General features: G+C 54.7%; 2 protein-coding genes across 3 annotated transcripts in view; one reads left to right on the top strand and one right to left on the bottom strand.

Annotated features, from left to right (window-relative positions):
• Positions 1-6,944, bottom strand: part of LOC121443551 (multiple epidermal growth factor-like domains protein 6) — a 99,896-nt gene extending 92,952 nt beyond the window's left edge. For both annotated transcript variants that reach the window (XM_041645329.1, XM_041645330.1), the window contains exons 1-2: positions 6,658-6,944; positions 629-763 (exon numbers count right to left, since the gene is read on the bottom strand). In XM_041645329.1, the coding sequence (XP_041501263.1) occupies positions 629-763; positions 6,658-6,776 (254 nt within the window). In that variant the 5' untranslated portion in view covers positions 6,777-6,944. The remainder of the gene's footprint in view (positions 1-628; positions 764-6,657) is intronic.
• Positions 6,945-12,282: 5,338 nt separating this feature from the next.
• On the top strand, positions 12,283-13,080 carry LOC121443531 (keratin-associated protein 10-4-like). The gene has a single exon (XM_041645295.1). It carries the CDS (start codon positions 12,283-12,285, stop codon positions 13,078-13,080), a length of 798 nt encoding a protein of 265 aa, XP_041501229.1.
• Positions 13,081-18,362: the final 5,282 nt, after the last annotated feature.

The following is an 18,362-nucleotide window of genomic DNA, read 5'->3' as shown; positions in this document are numbered from 1 at the left end:
TGGCCTCTGGAGTTCCTGGACCAGGCAGAACAGGCCCAGGTACCCCATGAACCCCAGCTCCCACAAGAGCAGCAACAGGCAACACTAAAGGCTTCCCCCTGCTGAGCACCCTGCCCAGCTAAGGACTCCTCAGACACACACCTCCACCTAGCTAGGGCTGCAGCCAACTCTGCCACGCCCTTACCACCCAACGTTTCCATGGCTCTCCCCCACTGCCCAGCTTCCCCTTGGCCCTGTGGAGGAGAGCTATGCAAAGGCACTCCTTAAGATTTGATTTTTAAATAAAACATTGAGCAATAAGTTTTTCATGGGCTTGGGAACTGGGCCCAGAGGTCAGGTGGCAAACATCTCCAGCTGGGACCTCAGCTGGCTGAGCAGGGCTTCTACCTTCTGGCCAATCAGCACACCTCCCCTGCAAGGTCCCACCACCACTAGGGCTCCTCCCTACCCTCATAAGTGGCCAGGGCCTGCCCAAGCAGGCCTTCTAGAGTCTGGGAATAAGAGACCACATCCTCGATGAGAGATGGAACCAAGGTGGGGCTCCAGCCCAAGCTGTCTGACCCTAGAGGTCACTCTGCAGTCCTAGCTGAGAACTGCCCCCCATTAGACCAGGATGCCCACCACGTACCTGCGCTCTTGGCCAATACACCATGCCTGCTGCCCACAGCCTGCTCTCCACACGGGCACGATGCGACTGAAGGCTTGCACACAGGGCTGGCGGTGGCCCACCAGGGTCAGCTTCTGCTCGGCACACACATGGGGCCTGGAAAGAAGGACAATGACATTCAACTTCTCCACTACCTACAGCTGGCTGGCACCAGTCACGTCTCCAGAGCTATAACTAAGATTCAGCTATGACTGGGCCACAGCACAATGCCCACCTGGCATCTACTCTGGACTCCAGGACAAGGGGACTAAGAGGGACTGATGGCCACAGCATCTTCTGCCAGGATCCTGTGTTGTAAAGGCACTGCCTTAGTCCCTAAGAATCTTCAAGGTAGGCAGGGTCATCCATCCCTTTTGAACAGTCCTGGTCGGGGCTCAGGCTGGTCCCCAAGTCCAGGTCCCCAGAATAATGCTCTTTCCACACCCCCCTTCACCCCTGCTACCTCAGTGCCTCCCCTGTATTCTCAGAATACGCAGGGGTATGTGGACAAGACCCAAGAGTAGAGATGGGCTCAAGGAGGAATTAGGAAAGAGAAAACCAAAAACTCTGGTCACTATCCAGCCATACCCAGGGCAGTGATTCTTCTTATGTCTCTGCCCTTCACTTGTCCCAGAAGCCAGCCTAGGGGAGCACAGAGTGCCAATGGTAGGTCACCTAAGACAGCCCTCCAGGCCCACCAAAGGGAGAAAAGGCTCCAGCCCTCTGAGAGAAAATCAACTAGAGGGACAATCTGGAGATGCTCACCAAGCAATGGACGCAAAGCTCAGGCTCACTCAAGCCTGTACCCCCGAGAGACCAAGGAATGCAAAAGCAAGTTGTGGGACAGAAGACAAGACCCACTACATTGGACCAAGCCTGGCTCTGAGCTCAATCCCGAGCACCAAGGGTTACAGGACACTCACACGGACCAGAGTCATTTTCCAACTTGCTCAGAGCCTGAAATCCTCGGTATACACAGTGAGCAGGGTATTCCTCCCACCCTAGCGGAGGTCCCTGCTAGGGGATATAGATGCTTCCTTAGCTTTGCCCTGACCTCTGCCTCCATCCCATGCCCAGTGAGGCACCCCTCCCCAAGTGACTTCTACATTCTCAGTGACTGCTGGGTGCTGTCCAAAGTCCAGCACTTAAGAGACCCGGACCACACCAACCAGCAGCTCTGGCCCTAGACCAGCCACCTCCAGACGGATGTTCTGACCAAAAAGCCTTTATTTTTGTTTTTTCCCTGGCTCTGCTGCATGGGAAGCCACCCCCTCAGGGAAGTGTATGGACCACCTGCAGTCAAGATGTCTGTAGAAAACAAACATCAGGGGCTCCCAGCCTGGAGCAGGGACTGCACCTGCCCAGCCATGGTATCAGAGGCTCCCAGTCATAGTATCAGGGGCTCCCAGCCACAGTATCAGGGGCTCGCAGCCTGGAGCAGGGTCTGCACCTGGCCAGCATGACACCAGACCATCTAAACCCTAGCTTTCCATCAGTCACAACACAGGCAAGGCAGAGTCAGCACCGTAGCCATCAGCAATCCTAGGCGCAGGACTGTCACATGTCCTGGTCCTCCCAGTCCCATGATACCTTCCCCAGTCTCCCAAATGTCCCATCTAGGGCATCTCAAGTCTGGGGTGACTGCAGGGCAAGGACTCTCGGGTGCCAGGCCAAAGCAGTGGGACCTGGAGTATGCTGTGGACCCCACATGTGCACTATTAACTGTGAATACATTCTCTGTGGCCAGGTAGAATCCCAGACAGGACGAAGCAGAAGGGTCAGATGGGAAAGGTTTCTGCCACCTTCTAGAGACAATCCCCAGGGAGACAGACGACCACAGTGACCACAACGACAATGATGACAGCAACGACCACAACCACCCTCTTCCTCCCCCATGCTGACACCAGGCACCTTCAAGGCATCAGCCCATGGAGATTGCTGGCTGCTTTCATCACCTGACAGGTGACAGTGATTTCCCCTGAATCGTCTGCCAACCAGACACGGTACCTGGACCAAAGACCCCTCCACTTCCTGGGCTCTGCTGAGATTCTGTGCTGCTCAGATGGCTAGCTAAGGAATGGGGGACCCAGACTTCCGAGAGTCTGTTGTGGGCCGAGGATCCCAAGCTGGGACACAGGGAGAGACCAGGGCAAGAGTTTGCACAAGGGCAACAGTTTCCACACAGGGAAAGCCCTCAGCATTCCGTGGCCTGGGTCCTGGCCTTTTGGTCCTTGTGGCCTCCACTTTGCGGTGTGCCCACAGGATAGTGCCCTCTATGGAACCCCTGATCATACGCCCCCCCTCTCATAGACACACACACACACACACACCTGCCCTCTGGCTAGTGCTAAGTGCAGCTGACTGGAGGACCAACAGGAGGTGGGGCCTAGGAGAAGGGACACTGGGTGTCTGTTTCCCTAACCACTTAGAACCCTTCCTGCCAGGTGGTAGCTGCTCCAGTGTGGTGACACAGTCACATGCCCTGACTGCATGCTCACTCAGTCCACCCTCTGACCCCTGCCCCTGCGCTCTGTGCCTCTCGAAGGCCCGAGAGAGCAGCAGAGCGGGCATTAGGACATCTGTGACAGGTAGAGAATGCCACCGTCCCCCACCATGTGAGGATGGTCTGCAGGAAGCCACATGGACAAGAGACCAGTCCAGGGGCTTCGGAGTTCTTACAGGGACCCAGCAAGGCGGTTAACTGACATTCACAGGGACACGGGGAGGCACAAGCTGGGCTCAGCACCTCTCCTAGGAAATGCAGGCAAAGGGACATGGTGGAGGATGGGGGATACTAGATACTAGAGGAAGGGAAGGAAGAGACAAAAAGACAGCCTCAGCTCAGGCCCCAGAAGAACACAGCAAACACTGAGTTGAAGGTGTCTTTCTGTTTCTTGTATTTGCATGTAGCTTCTCACCGAGGCGGGAAAGGCAAAGCCCAAACCACAAGGTAGACCCAGGGCCAGCAGAGGGAGGGGACTTCAGCCCAGCTGCAGAGCCATCTGTTGAAGCGTGGAATGTTGCTCCAGGAGGTCTTTGAAGGAGCTAGAGGCCAGGGGTGTTCATGGCAATGGCACCTTTTACCAAGGTGTGGAAGTGGGAGACATACCGTCTCTATAACCAGCCTGACCCTGTTTCAGGAGGATGATTTGTTTCTGCCTCCCTCATCTGGCCTCATGGCTCACCTCTGAGCATACTTCCCCTGGCCTGGGTACAGCTGGCACACCGGCAAGTGTAAGGCTTTAGGGGATAAGAGCCCAGTGGCTGTCTGGGGCCTAGCAACACTGTGAGAAGGCAGATGAAGTCCCTCAGAGGCCTCCCACCAGGCACAAGATGGTCACAGGAGGTTCAGCAGACATGCATTCCTTCCCCTGCTCTGCCCCCCTGACCACGGCACGGCACCTCCTGTCTTCTGGGACATCTGGCCATTCACCATGTCAGCTTCCCCACACCCTGAAGAGGAGCATTAGGGGCTACACAACAGATCCACAGAGAACGTGGCTGTTTAAGCCCTCAGGGCCAGGAGGCCCAAAGAGCTTGCAAGACGGAACTTGAGCTCGGAGGGACCTGCCTGGGGTAGGAGGGGTCATCGTCAGTCATTAGCTGATTCCAAAGCCCTGGTGGGTTTCTCAGCATAGCTGCCCAGGGGGCTTCTGCCTGGGAGAAGCCTGTGCTTTGAAGCTGTGTATGAACACTGTGGCATGGTCTCAGCCGGGACTCAGAGCTTCAGCACCCAGGCAGCCTCTCTCTCTGTCCTCACCGAGGCTGCAGGAAGACCTTATGCAGCCATCCATACCAGCCCTGCACTGCTCAGCAGTCACTCCCATCTCCAGATGAAACAGCCAAGCCAAGCTTCCACGAAGCTGAAAAGTCACTCGAGACAAAAACCAAGCAGGTAGCGAGGCTCTACCCACTGAATCTGAGCACCCTCCAGGCAACAGCAGCCAGAGAATCACCCATATTTTCCGCAGATTCACGAGAGCACCTGGGATGGGAGTCGGAGCTGCCCTACCCTGGAACCCACGCAGGCCAGGCTTGCACACCAGGTATGAGCCCCCCGTGGCTTGCACACCAGGGGGCTATGGGCAGGGGGACAGAGCACCATGAAAACTGTGCAGCTATCAGTTCATGAACACTGGCCAAAGAGGTGTGGCAGCCGTACCAGGCCCTGCCAGCTCATCAGAACGCCTCAGGGGGGGAAAGTCAAGCAGGGCGGAGAGGGTCAGCCAGGAAGAAGTGTTTTCTAGGGCCCTGGCTGCCTTCCCAGCCCCTCTATCCTGCTGCTCTGAGTGGCAGGGAGTTAAGAGTAGACCTGCAAAGTCACCCCTGGAAGCGGGTCCTCATGGGCTTCCTTCCACCTGCTGTCTGCTCAGCAAATCCAGCACTCCTTCTCCAAAGTCCAGAAGGCTATCTCTCCCTCACTGGCCCTGCCAGCTAGGACCCATGTGCCGACACCCGAGAGATGCAGTTCTGAGGAAGACAGCCAGGATTTCTGGCCAACCTGGAACTCAGACCCACCCAAAATGGACAGTCTAAGAACAGAGGCCCATTGGGACACAAGGGTCAGGAAGTGGGGGCACACGCCTCAGAGGTGCAGCCCCCACTGCAGGAAGAAGGGAAGGCAGACTCTGGAAAACGCATCAAGCAGGAAGGGGCAGGCTCTCCGGCTACCCACCCATTCACAACCAGCTCCAACGACTTTCTCAACAGCTGAAGACTTCCTGGGCCCAGGTGAGCAGGACACCGGCAGCAAGGCCTTGGCTCCACTCCCAGGGAGATCATCAGGAGTGGACAGAGCTGGGTGGAGAACCCATGTGCCAGATTGCATCCATCCACCCAGAACTTCAGGAAGCCTGTGTCTGCTGCCCCTCTTAATCATGAAAAGGGGCAGGCAGGCTGGCAACCCTAGCCCATCAAGCTAATTGCGATATAATCACCCTGGGGTTGAAGCTCCTTCTGGGCAAACTCACAACTAAGAGACATAAACAGGAGAAGTCAGGGACCCATGCTGCTCCCATTCTCGGGTGAGATGTCCCCAACTCAGACCAGCTCTCCTTTGTAATGGCCACAAGGATCAAAGGCAAGACCTAGAGTGGGGGGTCCCGAAGGCACCTGCCCCAGTGAGAAACGTGTTCCCCCATTCCCCAGGAGAGCCAGCCACGCCTCTGTCCTCAAGGTCAAGTATGAGGTGGATACCCCAGTGCCAGTCCTGGACAGGAGCAGCAAGTCCCTTCTGTGGCGGAATGGGCGCTCTAATTGGCAAAGAGGAAGCCCCAACTCAGGCCTTTAGGGTCTTTCCACTCCCCATGCAGCCCCAGCAGCTCTGCCAAGTTTACAAGGCCCCATCTTGCACCCTGCAAGGGCCAGGTGGGGGCCGTATGCCTCTCATCCCTGTACCTCATCCACTTGGGCTCAGTTCGCACCGGTTTTCCTTTGAGGCCAACAGAGGGATCGCTTTGCAGTTTAAGAGAGACCGCTAACCAGCCTATTGGGGAATCATCTTTCAAAATTAAATCCGTCGCCGCTGGCTCCCTGACCCTCTCTTCCTGCTCATTCTAGAACTAAATTCCTTCTCCCGAGGCCCCAGAGCGCACGTGTTTAACACACAAACCAGTTCTGGAAGCCCCCTCTGGGCACCCCCGCCCCTGCGCAGGCCCCCAGACCCCAGGAGACCAGCTTGGGGAGGAAGTGGGACCAGGCGGCTTCCTCTCGGCCGCCTCCAAGCCGGTCCCCCAGCTGGACTCTGCACAGCAGGGGCTTGGATTCCTCACCTCTTCAAACTTCAGCATCCGCCTAAGTCTGCAGGACTCTCACGGCAGAGGCGGGAGCCGGGAGACTAGGGGTCCTGTGGCAGCCTCGAGGGCCCCATATCCAACCCTGGACCCCACGTCTAGACCGTCCCCTCCTTGGTTAAGGCAAAGAACCCATTGTTCTGGGGCCCCAGGGACAAAGCCCCGAGCTCTGTTCGGGTCAGCGTCGCTACCGCGAGCCTCGAGACTCGCGCTACTCACATGCTCGGCTGCAGCGGGCGCGGGGGGCGCGGCGGAACGGCTGCAAGCACGGCGGGGAGCAGCAGCATAGCCAGGGCCACCGCGCGCCAAGCCGCTCTCGCCTCCGCCCGGACAGGCATCGTGCGCGTGATTGCGCTCCCACTCGGTCCTCTGCTCGCCGACTCAAAGGAGGCCCTTGCGGCCGCGAGACCCGGTCTTCACGCGCGCCATGCCCTAGCGGACAGCGGAACGCCGCAACCGAGCCGCACTAGGTGTGGGGCGCGTGGTCGCCGCAGGTGCGGACGGTGCAGCTGCCACGAGCGCCGAGAACTTCGCACTCCGCTTGCAGACACTTGCCAGGAGTGCTGGAGAGCGAACTCGGAGCGGGATGCCCCAGAAGTCAGACCTGCCCGCCGCGCACCTCCCGCCCGGACCCCAGCCCCCTCCCCGCCTCGGCTCCCGCCCCTTTTCGGCCCCACCCCCAGCCCAGGCCACGCCCGTTCCGCCTTCGGCCCCGCCCACACTGTCCCAATAGAGAAAGCCCACTTCCAGCCCCACTCCAGCCCCTCCCCTCCGCGGCTCCTGATCCAGCCCACAAAACTAAGCTTGCTTTTCTGTCTCCATTTGTGCATCCTCTGGACGTTGTCTGCCCACCTCCGGCAGAGAGTCCCAGGTCTGGTCCCGTCCAGGTGTCCGACCTGAGTGTTGCACACCTCGCAAATAGACTTAACCGTGACCTGGGACTCCGGTAAGCGCGTCCGTGACTTCTCCTCTCCACCAACGCTGCATTCACCGTCCCTCGGCCCCTCATTCTGCGCCCGCCCCCGCTGCCCCAGAAGTAGGGAGGAATTGGAGGGGCAGCCTTTGTGTGCCTCTGGGCACCTCCTTTGGGTACTGACATAGGTAACACCACCATCTGGGCATTTGTATTCCTAGTTCTGTGTGAGTGCTTTGGGTCGGTGGCATGGGGTGGAGTGGGCGTGTAGGTCCCACCAGGCACCTGCACAGAGGTCTAGAAGGCGAGGCCACTCCCTGCTCTGGGCTCTCTGCTGTCCTTTAATTCTGGTTTGGGCTTGATGTGACTTTCTCGAGGGCTAGGGCCAGACTGTCCAGCGCTAGACATGTCTCTGGGGCCAGGACTTTCCCGACACCTTTAGAAAGTTGAGCTGGGATTGTCTCAAAAGGGCACTGGTTGCAGACAGTTGTGTGAGCATCCGCCCCTGCTCGCCTCCTGGAGAAGTGTGCCTGCCTTTACATGATTGGTAGGCCTAGCCTGCCCTCCTTTGAAGACCTCCCTCCTCCACCATTTCCTGGGGAGTGGGGTAGGTGTTCCAACGTCCTCTCCCTAATGGCAAGTGCTTGAAGGAACCTCTGGCCAAGGGACCTGGAAGTGGAGGAGGAGAAGCGTCTCACTCGCATTTCAGAAGGCAGCAGTCACATTCATGGGCGTGGGTACTGCCAGTCAGACCTACAGCTGGCCCAAGTGGAGAGCCATGGGGACAAGGAAGGGAGCAGAGCCTCTGCTTACACTACTACAGCCTGCAGATCTGAGCACTAGCACAGGACCCTGGCCTCAGGGAGGGAGGGGGGACGGGGGTGAGGCTGGTCCTGGAACTTGCTACCTGATTCCCCAAACAGGACAGGACCCTACTTTGCCCTTCTCTGTTCTGGACCAGATCTCCCTCTTCTGCCTGAGCCCATCACGGGCTCCTCCCTGGATCTCAGTAGTAGAGGCTGCTCAAGCGCTGGGTGACTCTAAAGTACTGCCCTCCCAAGTGTCTGCACCCAAGAAATCATCGATTACCCCACCTCAGTTTGGGGCCTCCACTGCGGGGAAGTACAGGGTGTCTCCCCAAGTCGGAAACTGCAGTGGGCCCATCTGCTGGTTCCTTCTGAGCACCCCCTTCTCTCCTGGAGCTGACTTTCTCATGAATGCGCATGCGGTCAATAGAGTGTCCACACGTGGACCGGGACCCTGAAAAGGTTCACCGCCTCCTCTGCTAAACCATGCCCCAGGACCAGGGTCTGGAGTGGGTGAGCCAAAGAGGACTCCACCCCACAATCGTCTCTGGTCATCAGAGGGAAGAAGGTGGTCCTGGGTGAGAAAGAGAATCTCTCGGTGGGGCTCGGTCTGGGTGTTTAGTCTCCTGAAACCAATGAGGGGACCTTATTGAAGAAACAAATACCAAAGGAAATGAGTTTTGCTGATTTTACAAAAGTACATGGTCTAGTGCATGAATTTCTAGCCCCCCCCCCCCAACTTAACAATTTTCCTGAATCAGTTTTATTGTTAGGTTATTCTAGTTTTGTCCGTGCACCAGCTCTCTGCTGTGTGAAGAGTCCTGGCAGGTGTCAGGTGGTCAGGCAGACAGGAAGTGGGGCGCTTCCTGTTGGAGTCCTTGTGGTTAGGGTAAGACACCTGTGCACCCCCTTTTGCAGCAGGTGTGTCCTTGCCCAGCTGTCATGTAAGGCAGGAGTCATACACATAGGCAGAGTGGGGTCTGTCCACTATTCCCAGAGTCCTTGTTCCCGGTCAGGTGTAGGCAGGGGGACCCTGTAGTGTGGAGCTCACATCTCCAAGCAAAGCCCATCACATAGACTGGTGTTGTCTGGAGTCTGGCTCCTATGCCCCTGTGTGAGCATCACTCAAATTTCCAAGCAAAGCATTTCACATGGCCTGGTATTAGCTGGAGTCTCACCCCAGCCCCAAGACCCTTTTCTTGTCCGTCCTGGCTCCTGTGAGCATCTGATTGCCTGAAGAGTGTCTAATTCCCAGTACAACAGCTTAGTAATCAGGACACTAAGAGTTTGTCGTTTTAAAAGTAATCAGAACCTAGGGCTATGACTCAGCTGGTACTGTGCTTGCCTATCCTGCATGATTTTCTGGGTCCAGTCCCTAGCACTACACAAACTAGGTGTGGTAGTGCACACTCGCACTGGGGAGGTAGAGGCAGGCAGAGCAGAAGTTCAAGGTCATCCTCAGCTACACAGCAAGTTCGATGCCATCCGGGGCTACATGAGACCTTATCTCAAAAAGCAAAAACAAAACAAACCCCACAAAACTAGAAATCAGAGTGTGTTGGGAGCAGTGAGACCCCAGATCCTGAATTTCTTGTAATCCCCTGATTTGAGTGCCTACAGCTGCTCTGAGCATGAGACCTTCAGGAGTTCCTGGTGGCAGGAGAGTGGTTTCTGGTGGGTTTGGCTGGGGCGTGGCTATCTCTATATAATCTGCCCCTGAACACAATAAAGGAGGCATTCTTGGGGGAATTCAAGGATGACCCATGTCGCTGTCTCTCTGTGTGTGTTTGTGTATTTTAACCTCCAGCCCCTTGCCTGAAGCTCGTAACTGGGTGCCAGCACACAGAGCGCAGAACTCAGGGTGCACATATGCTAACAGACTGCACACATGTGTTTCATACACTTTTTTTTAATTTTCGAGACAGGGTTTCTCCATAGTTTTTTTGGTTCCGGTCCTGGAACTAGCTCTGGTTTACCAGGCTGGCTTCGAACTCACAGAGATCCGCCTGCCTCTGCCTCCTGAGTGCTGGGATTAAAGGCATGCACCACCACCACCCGCTTGTTTCATACACTTTTAAAACTCACAATGAGCAAGTTTTCTTTTACAGCTACTGAATTAAACATAACAATATTCTCCAAAACTTAACTACCTGGCTGCTTTTTCATGGCATAATTATTTCAAACTGTATCGTGGGCTGGAGTGAGTCATAACACGGTTAACGAAGCAGACTAGTTCCGTAAATTATGCCCTCAGTAGGTCTCTCTGTCCCTCAGAAATGAGCAGAGGAGTGAGGGGAAGGAGCAGGCTCCCAGTTCATTAAGTATGTGCATGATAATATCCTTATGTAAACCTGTGTATAAAAATAAATAAGCACTTGGCTCAGAAAGACGGCTGCGTGGTCTGTTGTTGAGTCTGCTGTGTGTATCTTTCATGTGGAGTTCATCCCAGTGTCTGCTGTTAAGGGATTATGGCCAGCTAGCCGGTCCGCTGGCTACCACGGACACCACATTCTCCTAGCTCGACACAAACAGCACCTGCTTCTGAGTATTTCCAGTGACTCCATCCTGGATTGTTGTACCAGCAAGGGCTGGCCATGGAGATGTTTGTGATAGCTCTGGGCGAAGGCTCACATAGCTGCATATGTAGGTCCTTGAAGTTTGTAACTTAATTTTCCCTGTAAATAATATCGGTATTCTTTTTCTTATTTGTTAGACTTACTCATTTATTGGGCAGTGCATATGTCGGAATCAGAGGACAATGCGATGGACCTGTTTCTGACGTGTGTCACAGGGGTCAAATTCAGGTTTATCAGATTTTCAACAGTTACCTTTCCTGCTGAGCAGTATAAGAACTTGGTCGTTCTTTATATAATGGTAATTCTTGGTCATCCTTCCAAATTAGTTTGGAGGTTAATCTGTCCAGTTCCTGTCAAATTGCATTGGAATTTATCTGTAATTGCCTTAAATGTGTTAATTTAAGAATTATCAGGATTTCCACAGTAACTGGACTGTTGACACAGCGCCCCCTTGTGGACATTGCACGTATTGAAAGACCACTTGCTGGCTTTTGCAGGCTAGTGGCTCACACAGGTATAGCCCCACGTCACCTTCCACTTCAGGGTCTGCTCAGTTCATGGGGTACAGATTGGATTTACCTGTAAGAATCCTTGAACTTCTGGGGGTAGAGATATGGGTCAATAGTTAAGAGAGCTTAATGCTCTTCCAGAGGACCTGGGTTCGATTCCCAGCACCCACATGGCCACATACAACTCTCTGTAACTCCACTTCCAAGGGATCCCATGTCTTCTTCTGAGCCCCTGTGGACACCAGGCACACATGTGGTACACAGATATACATTTAGGCAAAACAGTAAATACACACACACACACACACACACACACATTTGGTTTTGTTTGAGACAGGGTTTCTCTGCAGCCCTGGCTACCCCAGAACTCTCTTCGTAGACCAGGCTGGCCTTGAACTATAAGAGATCCACCTGCCTCTGCCTCCTGAGTGCTACGACTAAAGACGTGCACCACCACACCTGGCCTACATTTATGTTTAACCAGGACCTCTCAGGAGTGTGCAGCATTCACACCCAGGTCCAAGCCCACTGCCACAGCAGACACGTCCTAGGATCTCCAATTTTCCCTTCCTCAGTCCACCCTGTCACCATGCCTCCCACCCAGCAGTGTCTATCCCAGACAGACAGGAGTCGTGTCTGTGGCTCCTTTTATCTACCTAGAAAATAACCTTCTCTTATTAGCCTAAAATGGGCTTTTAAAAAAAATTCTCACTAGCCTTGGCTGTCCTGGTACTCCCTTATGGAGGCCAGGCTGGCCTTGAACTCACAGAGCCCTGCCTGCCCCTACCAGCTGCTCCAATTAAAGGCCTGCAGCGCTGTGCCCTGAGGAGACAATACTTTTCATTGTTATTGTCTAGTTCTCTGCTGGAAACAATTAAGATCGTCTTTGGCTGGAGGAAAAATAATGTAGGGAGGGAGAGGGCTCAAACCACAGTGCTAATTTCCAAAGCAAACCGCTCCCTCCTTTCCCAGAGCCTTGCTGGCCGCCCTGCTCTGCCACCCTGCTCTGCAGCCCTGCTCTGCACCCATGCTCTGCAGCCATGCTGGCCGCCCTGCTCTACCACCCTGCTCTGCAGCCCTGCTCTGCACCCATGCTCTGCAGCCATGCTGGCCGCCCTGCTCTGCAGCCATGCTGGCCGCCCTGCTCTGCCGCCCTGCTCTGCCACCCTGCTCTGCAGCCCTGCTCTGCAGCCATGCTGGCCGCCCTTCTCTGCAGCCATGCTCTGCAGCCCTGCTCTGCAGTCATGCTGGCCGCCCTGCTCTGCAGCCATGCTGGCCGCCCTGCTCTGCAGCCATGCTGGCCGCCCTGCTCTGCCGCCCTGCTCTGCCACCCTGCTCTGCAGCCCTGCTCTACAGCCATGCTGGCCGCCCTTCTCTGCAGCCATGCTCTGCAGCCCTGCTCTGCAGCCATGCTGGCCGCCCTGCTCTGCAGCCCTGCTCTGCAGCCATGCTCTGCCGCCCTGCTCTGCAGCCATGCTGGCCGCCCTGCTCTGCCGCCCTGCTCCGCAGCCATGCTGGCCGCCCTGCTCTGCAACCCTGCTCTGCCGCCCTGCTCTGCAGCCATGCTGGCCGCCCTGCTCTGCCGCCCTGCTCTGCAGCCATGCTGGCCGCCCTGCTCTGCCGCCCTGCTCTGCAGCCATGCTGGCTGCCCTGCTCTGCCGCCCTGCTCTGCTGCCCTGCTCTGCTGCCCTGCTCTGCAGCCATGCTGGCCGCCCTGCTCTGCCTCCCTGCTCTGCCGCCCTGCCCTGCAGCCGGATGCATCTTGCGGGAGATGGAAGAGAGAGAATCCCCTGCAGCTCCAGAGACGTCGGCTGCTGAGCCAAAGGCCACCACCCTGAGAAAATAAGCTCATGTCTCGTCTGGGTTTTCATGGCTACTTCTTCTAACAGGTGACATCAGAGGTTGTCTCCACAGCCAGACGTGGTGGCACCTGTCTGTGACCCCAGTACTCCACGATGGAGGTTGAGACAGAAAGACCCTGAGTTTGTGGCTAGCCTGTGCAACATTGTAAGATCCTTGCTCAAAAAGCAAAAGGAAACAAATGCCCAAGGTACCTTCGGGTACTCACATGCAGCATGCTGACCGCAGTCCCCTATTTCTGCAGATGACATAATCAGGGATAACCAAAAAAAATGGCAAAAGTCAGAGACAGCCAGGGATCTTCTCTAGAGGGCAAAGCTTATGCCTGGTGCCCCGCCCAAATGTCAAACAACTCATTTAGAAGTCTGTGGTTCACTTATTCTCGCACCCATTTCTAAAGCTCTAACCCTGCTGTGAGAGAAAAATCAAAATGAAAAGGCCCCTCAGGTATGTTGACTCGCGTGGGCTGTGGCCCAGTATGGAGTTAGGTCATGTGATTTTGCAGCAAGGACCCAGGCTGGACCCTGTCCGTGGGCAGCTGTTGGGCCTACACACCAGTCGCTCTATTTCTGTGCCTTCCTGACCTTGCATGATATGGAAACACAACAATTTCTATGGAAGCTGGCTCCTGCTCGGTAATTGAATATGCAGCCTGTACAGCTTCAACGAGTATACAGCTACTGTCTTAATTATGGTTTCTATTGCTGTAATAAAAACACCGTAATCAAAAGAAACTCAGAGAGGACAGGGTTTATTTCTTCTTACTACTCTCGGGACACACTCCATCGCGGAGGAAAGTCGGGGCAGGCACTGAAGACAGGAACCTAGAGTCAGGAACTGAAGCAGAGGCCATAGAGAAGGGCTGCTTACTGGCTCGCTCCCTGTGGCTGGCTCAACATATAGAACACAGGAGCACCTGCCCTGGGGTGGCACCACCCACAATGCTCTGGGACCTTCCATATCACTCATTAATTAAGGAAAAGCTGCACAGCTTTCCCACGGGTCAGTCTGGGGTGGGGGGCATTTTCTCAGTTGAGGTTCCCTCTTCCCAAGACTCTAGTTAGTACCAATTTGATAAAACACTAGCCAGCACCGCTATATGTGGTTTCTGGACATGGGCCTGCCTGACAACATCACAGGTCCTAACTTACCATCTTTACCCTTTACCAAGGGGGCAGCCAGCAGGATGGAGGAAGGTCCAGGATGGGGCGCGTGTTATTAATCATTACTGCATGCCAAAATGACATCCATTCATATGACAGGCTAGGCGCTGGGGAGATGGCTCATCTGGGTTGAATAGCTTCCTAGGGGACTCCATGTCTTCATCCCCACATACCCCAGCGTGGCCTGATTTGGAAACAGGGTCTTTGGTGAAGTTACTGAGGGGTCTCATCATACTAGATTATCAGAACGGGTTCCAGACCCAACAGCAGGGATCCTTGTAGGACAGAGAAGGACACGAGGGGACCCATCAGGGAGATGACTGAGAAGATGGCTGGGTTGGTAGGGACTGCGGATACCCTAACCTCAGGGTTTTGGGGTGTAGAGCTGTTATGCAATGCACTTCAGTGGGCTTAGCTGTGAGCCTGGGGCCACTTGTCCAGCAAACTGTACCCTGGGCAGATGGTGAAAATTTCACTTGAAGAAATGGATGTCCACATTGGGTTACTGGCCACCTGCCCTAGGGCAGCCAAGACCCCCAACTTCTCTCTACAGGGCCTGGCCTGGGCCAATTGAGGTTCCTTCTGAGGCCACATGGAGACATAGCGGTCTCCTGATAGACACGCCTTGCATGTACAGCCTAGGCATGTCTCAGGACTCTCAGCCCTTGCCTGTTTTGCAAGACCTCAGTGTGGAGGAGGGGCTGCAGCTCAGTTGGCAGAGTACTTGCCTATCATCCGCACAGGCCTGGGTTCAATCCCCAGCCCTACATAAAACCTGGGACAGTCAAGAATTAATAAATGAAATGAAATAAATGAATGAAAAAAATCTGGTGCAGATTCCTCCCACTTCCCACTTAGGCAAGGGAAACCCACAGAGGTCCTTCTGAGGCCACCCGAGGGACATGGAGGCCAACTATTAGAGACGCCTGGCGTAAGCCCAGGCCTCTTCACTGGACCAGGTGGATATTGGAGCTGAGGCTGGTTCCAGAGAGAGACCCTCTTGGACTCAGTGGGACATGGAGCAAAATCATCCTCCTGGTGGCATGGTGGTTGTTAGAAAATCACCATAGAAAGTTTGTGAGGGCCACCCAGGGCTGTAGTCAGGCTGATTTCCCATAAGGCCACATTGTCTGGAGCTGGCATCTTTATGCCCACAGCCCTGCTGTGTGCCTTAGTTGTTAGGAGCTGGTTTCTCTCATGTGTGTATGCATTTGACTGATTTTTAAAAATGTGTGTGTGCGTGCGCGCGTGCTACAGAGAGTGTGTGGAGATCAGGAGACAAGCTGCATGAGTTACTTCTCTCAGGAACTGAACTCAGGTCCTCAAGTGTGGGAGCAAAGACTTTTACCCGCTGAGCCATCTCTCCAGCCTGGGAACCAGGTTCTTTGTCAAGGTTACCTTTAAATCCGTTGTGGATGCTTTGAGTCAATGACTAAGGGCAACATCGAAAGAACTGTTGCAGCCTCCTGTGACGACTTCCAGTGGTGCTTCTAGGTGGATCTCTGTGAGTTCAAGGCCAGTCTGGTCTACAGAGCGAGTTCCAGGACAGGCTCCAAGGCTACAGAGAAATCCTGTCTTTGAAAACCAAAAAGACCTCATGTCTGCCAAACTTTGAAGCTGGGGCCTCCCTGGGAAGGCTGAGTGTGGGTCGTTGCGCCATCTGCTGACCATTTTGGGAACTGCGCCTCAGGGCCAACCTAAGCTCTGGAGCCCCAAACCAGTCTCCTAGTCTTGATCATTGCCCCCTGGTCCCTGCCCCTGACCTGTGTGCCCACGTGGGGGTCATCTAAATGCAATGCTTACCACTTGCACCTGGATGAATCCACCGTTACCAGATGAATTTTGTACCTTCTAAAGATACGTTCAAATTCCAACAAGTATCGGTGACTGATCATCTTTGGAAGACAGTCTTTGATGATGACCAGGTAAAGAGGAGGTGTTAGGGTGGGCCTGCACCAATACATCAGGAACCCTTACAAATGAGCCAACAGGGAGAGACAGCCACAGGCTGAGGGACACCCAGAGTGGCTAGCAGCACAAGAAGCTGGAAGGGCAATGGAAGACATGTGTCCTCGGGTGTCAGAGGAGCCCCCTACCTGCTAAACCCCCACCCCCCACCCCCGCACACACACTGTGGTTCTGGTCATCTGGTCTCAGGAACCTCAGTGCGTGCTTCTGTTGCTTCCAACAAGCCAGTCCATGGTCTGTCCTGGCAGCCCCACGTGAGATACAAATGGTCCTTACTCATAGCGAGAATACCAGAGACTTGGTAGTCAAAGTGAGACAGGTTTATTTCCACGTCTGCAGAAGCCAGCTGTCAGTGTGCAGATGTCGCATCGTGAAGTCATGGTTTTCACAGTTCCCAATCTGAAGATTCCTGCCCTTTTCCCCCACAGGCTGGTGCAGAGTGTTGCTGTCCCCCCGCCCCATTCCCCATCCTCCCCTTTTCTGATACATGGCCTTTGTCGTGGCAGATAGTCTGGTTTTTCAACCTTAAGATACGCCTAGACGAGCAGGCTCCAGCTGCTCGTGCCCTCTGCTGGGAACAGGTGCAGAACACCTGCTTAGCTGTGACTCTTCGATGACCTCACACTGAAAATGGGCCGTGATGCTGTACCTTAAACCCTGGATGTGTGCATACCGCGAAATGACATCTGCTTATTGTCCTGGCCTCCAGCTGCTCTTCCCTGCTAGAGATCTTTACTTTCCTTCGGATTTGAGTTACTGAAAGCTGTGTCAAAGCTGTTTACCAGCTCTGCTTCACGAGCACGTGTTGCCTTGGCCTCGAGGATCAGAGGATAAGGTTTTCACCTGTTGGCCCACCTGACTGTTGGGTATATAAGCCTCTGTGGCGCTATTGAGTAAAGGGCTTCTTACCAGGGACTAGAGGTCCGTGTCTCTGTCTCTCTGTGTGTCTTTGTATGTTTCAATCTCCAGCCCCTTGCCCGAAGCTCGCAAACTGTATGGTAGTGCATAGAATGCAGGTAGACATTGTGTGCTGCAATTGTCTTATGTGCACTTAACCCTCTGCCCCTCCTCTGCCAGCTCTCAGCTTTATGGATGCCCAGCTCATACCCCATATCCACAGAGACAGGAGCCCGTGTGGGAATCTATGTCATCACGGTTGCTCCTACCAGTGTCCCAGGGACCTCAACACTGTGAACTAGATTCTCTGAAGAAGCCACGCTATAAAAGGTCTTGCAGGCTGACGAGCCCTGACGACTGCAGGTCTGGAGCTAAAGCCATCTTAGGCTGTCATTCACTCCTGAATCTAACCTATGTCTTGGTGACTGCTAGAGGACTTTTGGACCGTATTGTCTTAGCTGACCATTTGCTCCAACAACCCAGGCACACTGTTGACCACCCTGCGGGAGCCGGACCTCACGGACACCTTACATGGCTTTCCTCCTAAGAGTTCTTCCTCTCTGGCACAGGGGCCTGGCGGTTTCTGCCAACACCCACATACTGTGCCAGTCTGGCCTGTTTCTACAGACGGGGAAGTATTCCTGGCAGATGCTCCTTTGGGGCTATTGCTGTACCCCAGTGCACCCACCATGGCCCCAAAACAAATGTGGACACACACACACCTCCACACTGTCCCTAATCAGTATCCCCACCCCTTACTCCCTGCTGTTCTAAACCATCTTTACCAAGCCTCTAGCTCCTCCGAGAACCCATAAGGCAGGGTCTCTGAATGCTCCTCATTCCCGTTTCTCTGCACCCAATCTAGTTGCTCCACACTTTGTCCCAAGCAGAAGGGGCCATTTTCCCACCAGTCTTAGGCATGGGTCAGGATGTCCCGAGTGTCCACATCCTGTTGTCTCTCTAGCAGGAAGGAGTTCAGGGGTTGACCCCTTCCCCTCAAACTTGGCCAGGGCCGGCTAACTTTAATCCCACAGCCTTGGTCCCCAAAGCTCTGGCCCTGGCAGAACATTCTCATACTGTGGTTCACTTTCTGCCCTCCGCTGCTAGTCCTGTGTTAGTATGGCAAGACCTGCCGGCAGACCTTGGTAAGGATACTACCAAGATTCAACCTGGTGAACCAGTGGGTTTATTGGGGTTAGAGGGCTATGGGTGAGGGGTCAGAACACGGACAA

Source organism: Microtus oregoni, unplaced genomic scaffold (genome assembly GCF_018167655.1).
Source record: "Microtus oregoni isolate MIOR12 unplaced genomic scaffold, Mior012 000109F_ref0000275, whole genome shotgun sequence".
NCBI classification, from domain to species: domain Eukaryota; kingdom Metazoa; phylum Chordata; class Mammalia; order Rodentia; family Cricetidae; genus Microtus; species Microtus oregoni.
This window is presented reverse-complemented; position numbering and strand designations above follow the sequence as displayed.

Coding starts and splice junctions, on each gene's coding strand:
- LOC121443531 (XM_041645295.1), top strand. CDS start 12,283: ATGCTGGCCGCCCTGCTCTACCACCCTGCTCTGCAGCCCTGCTCTGCA.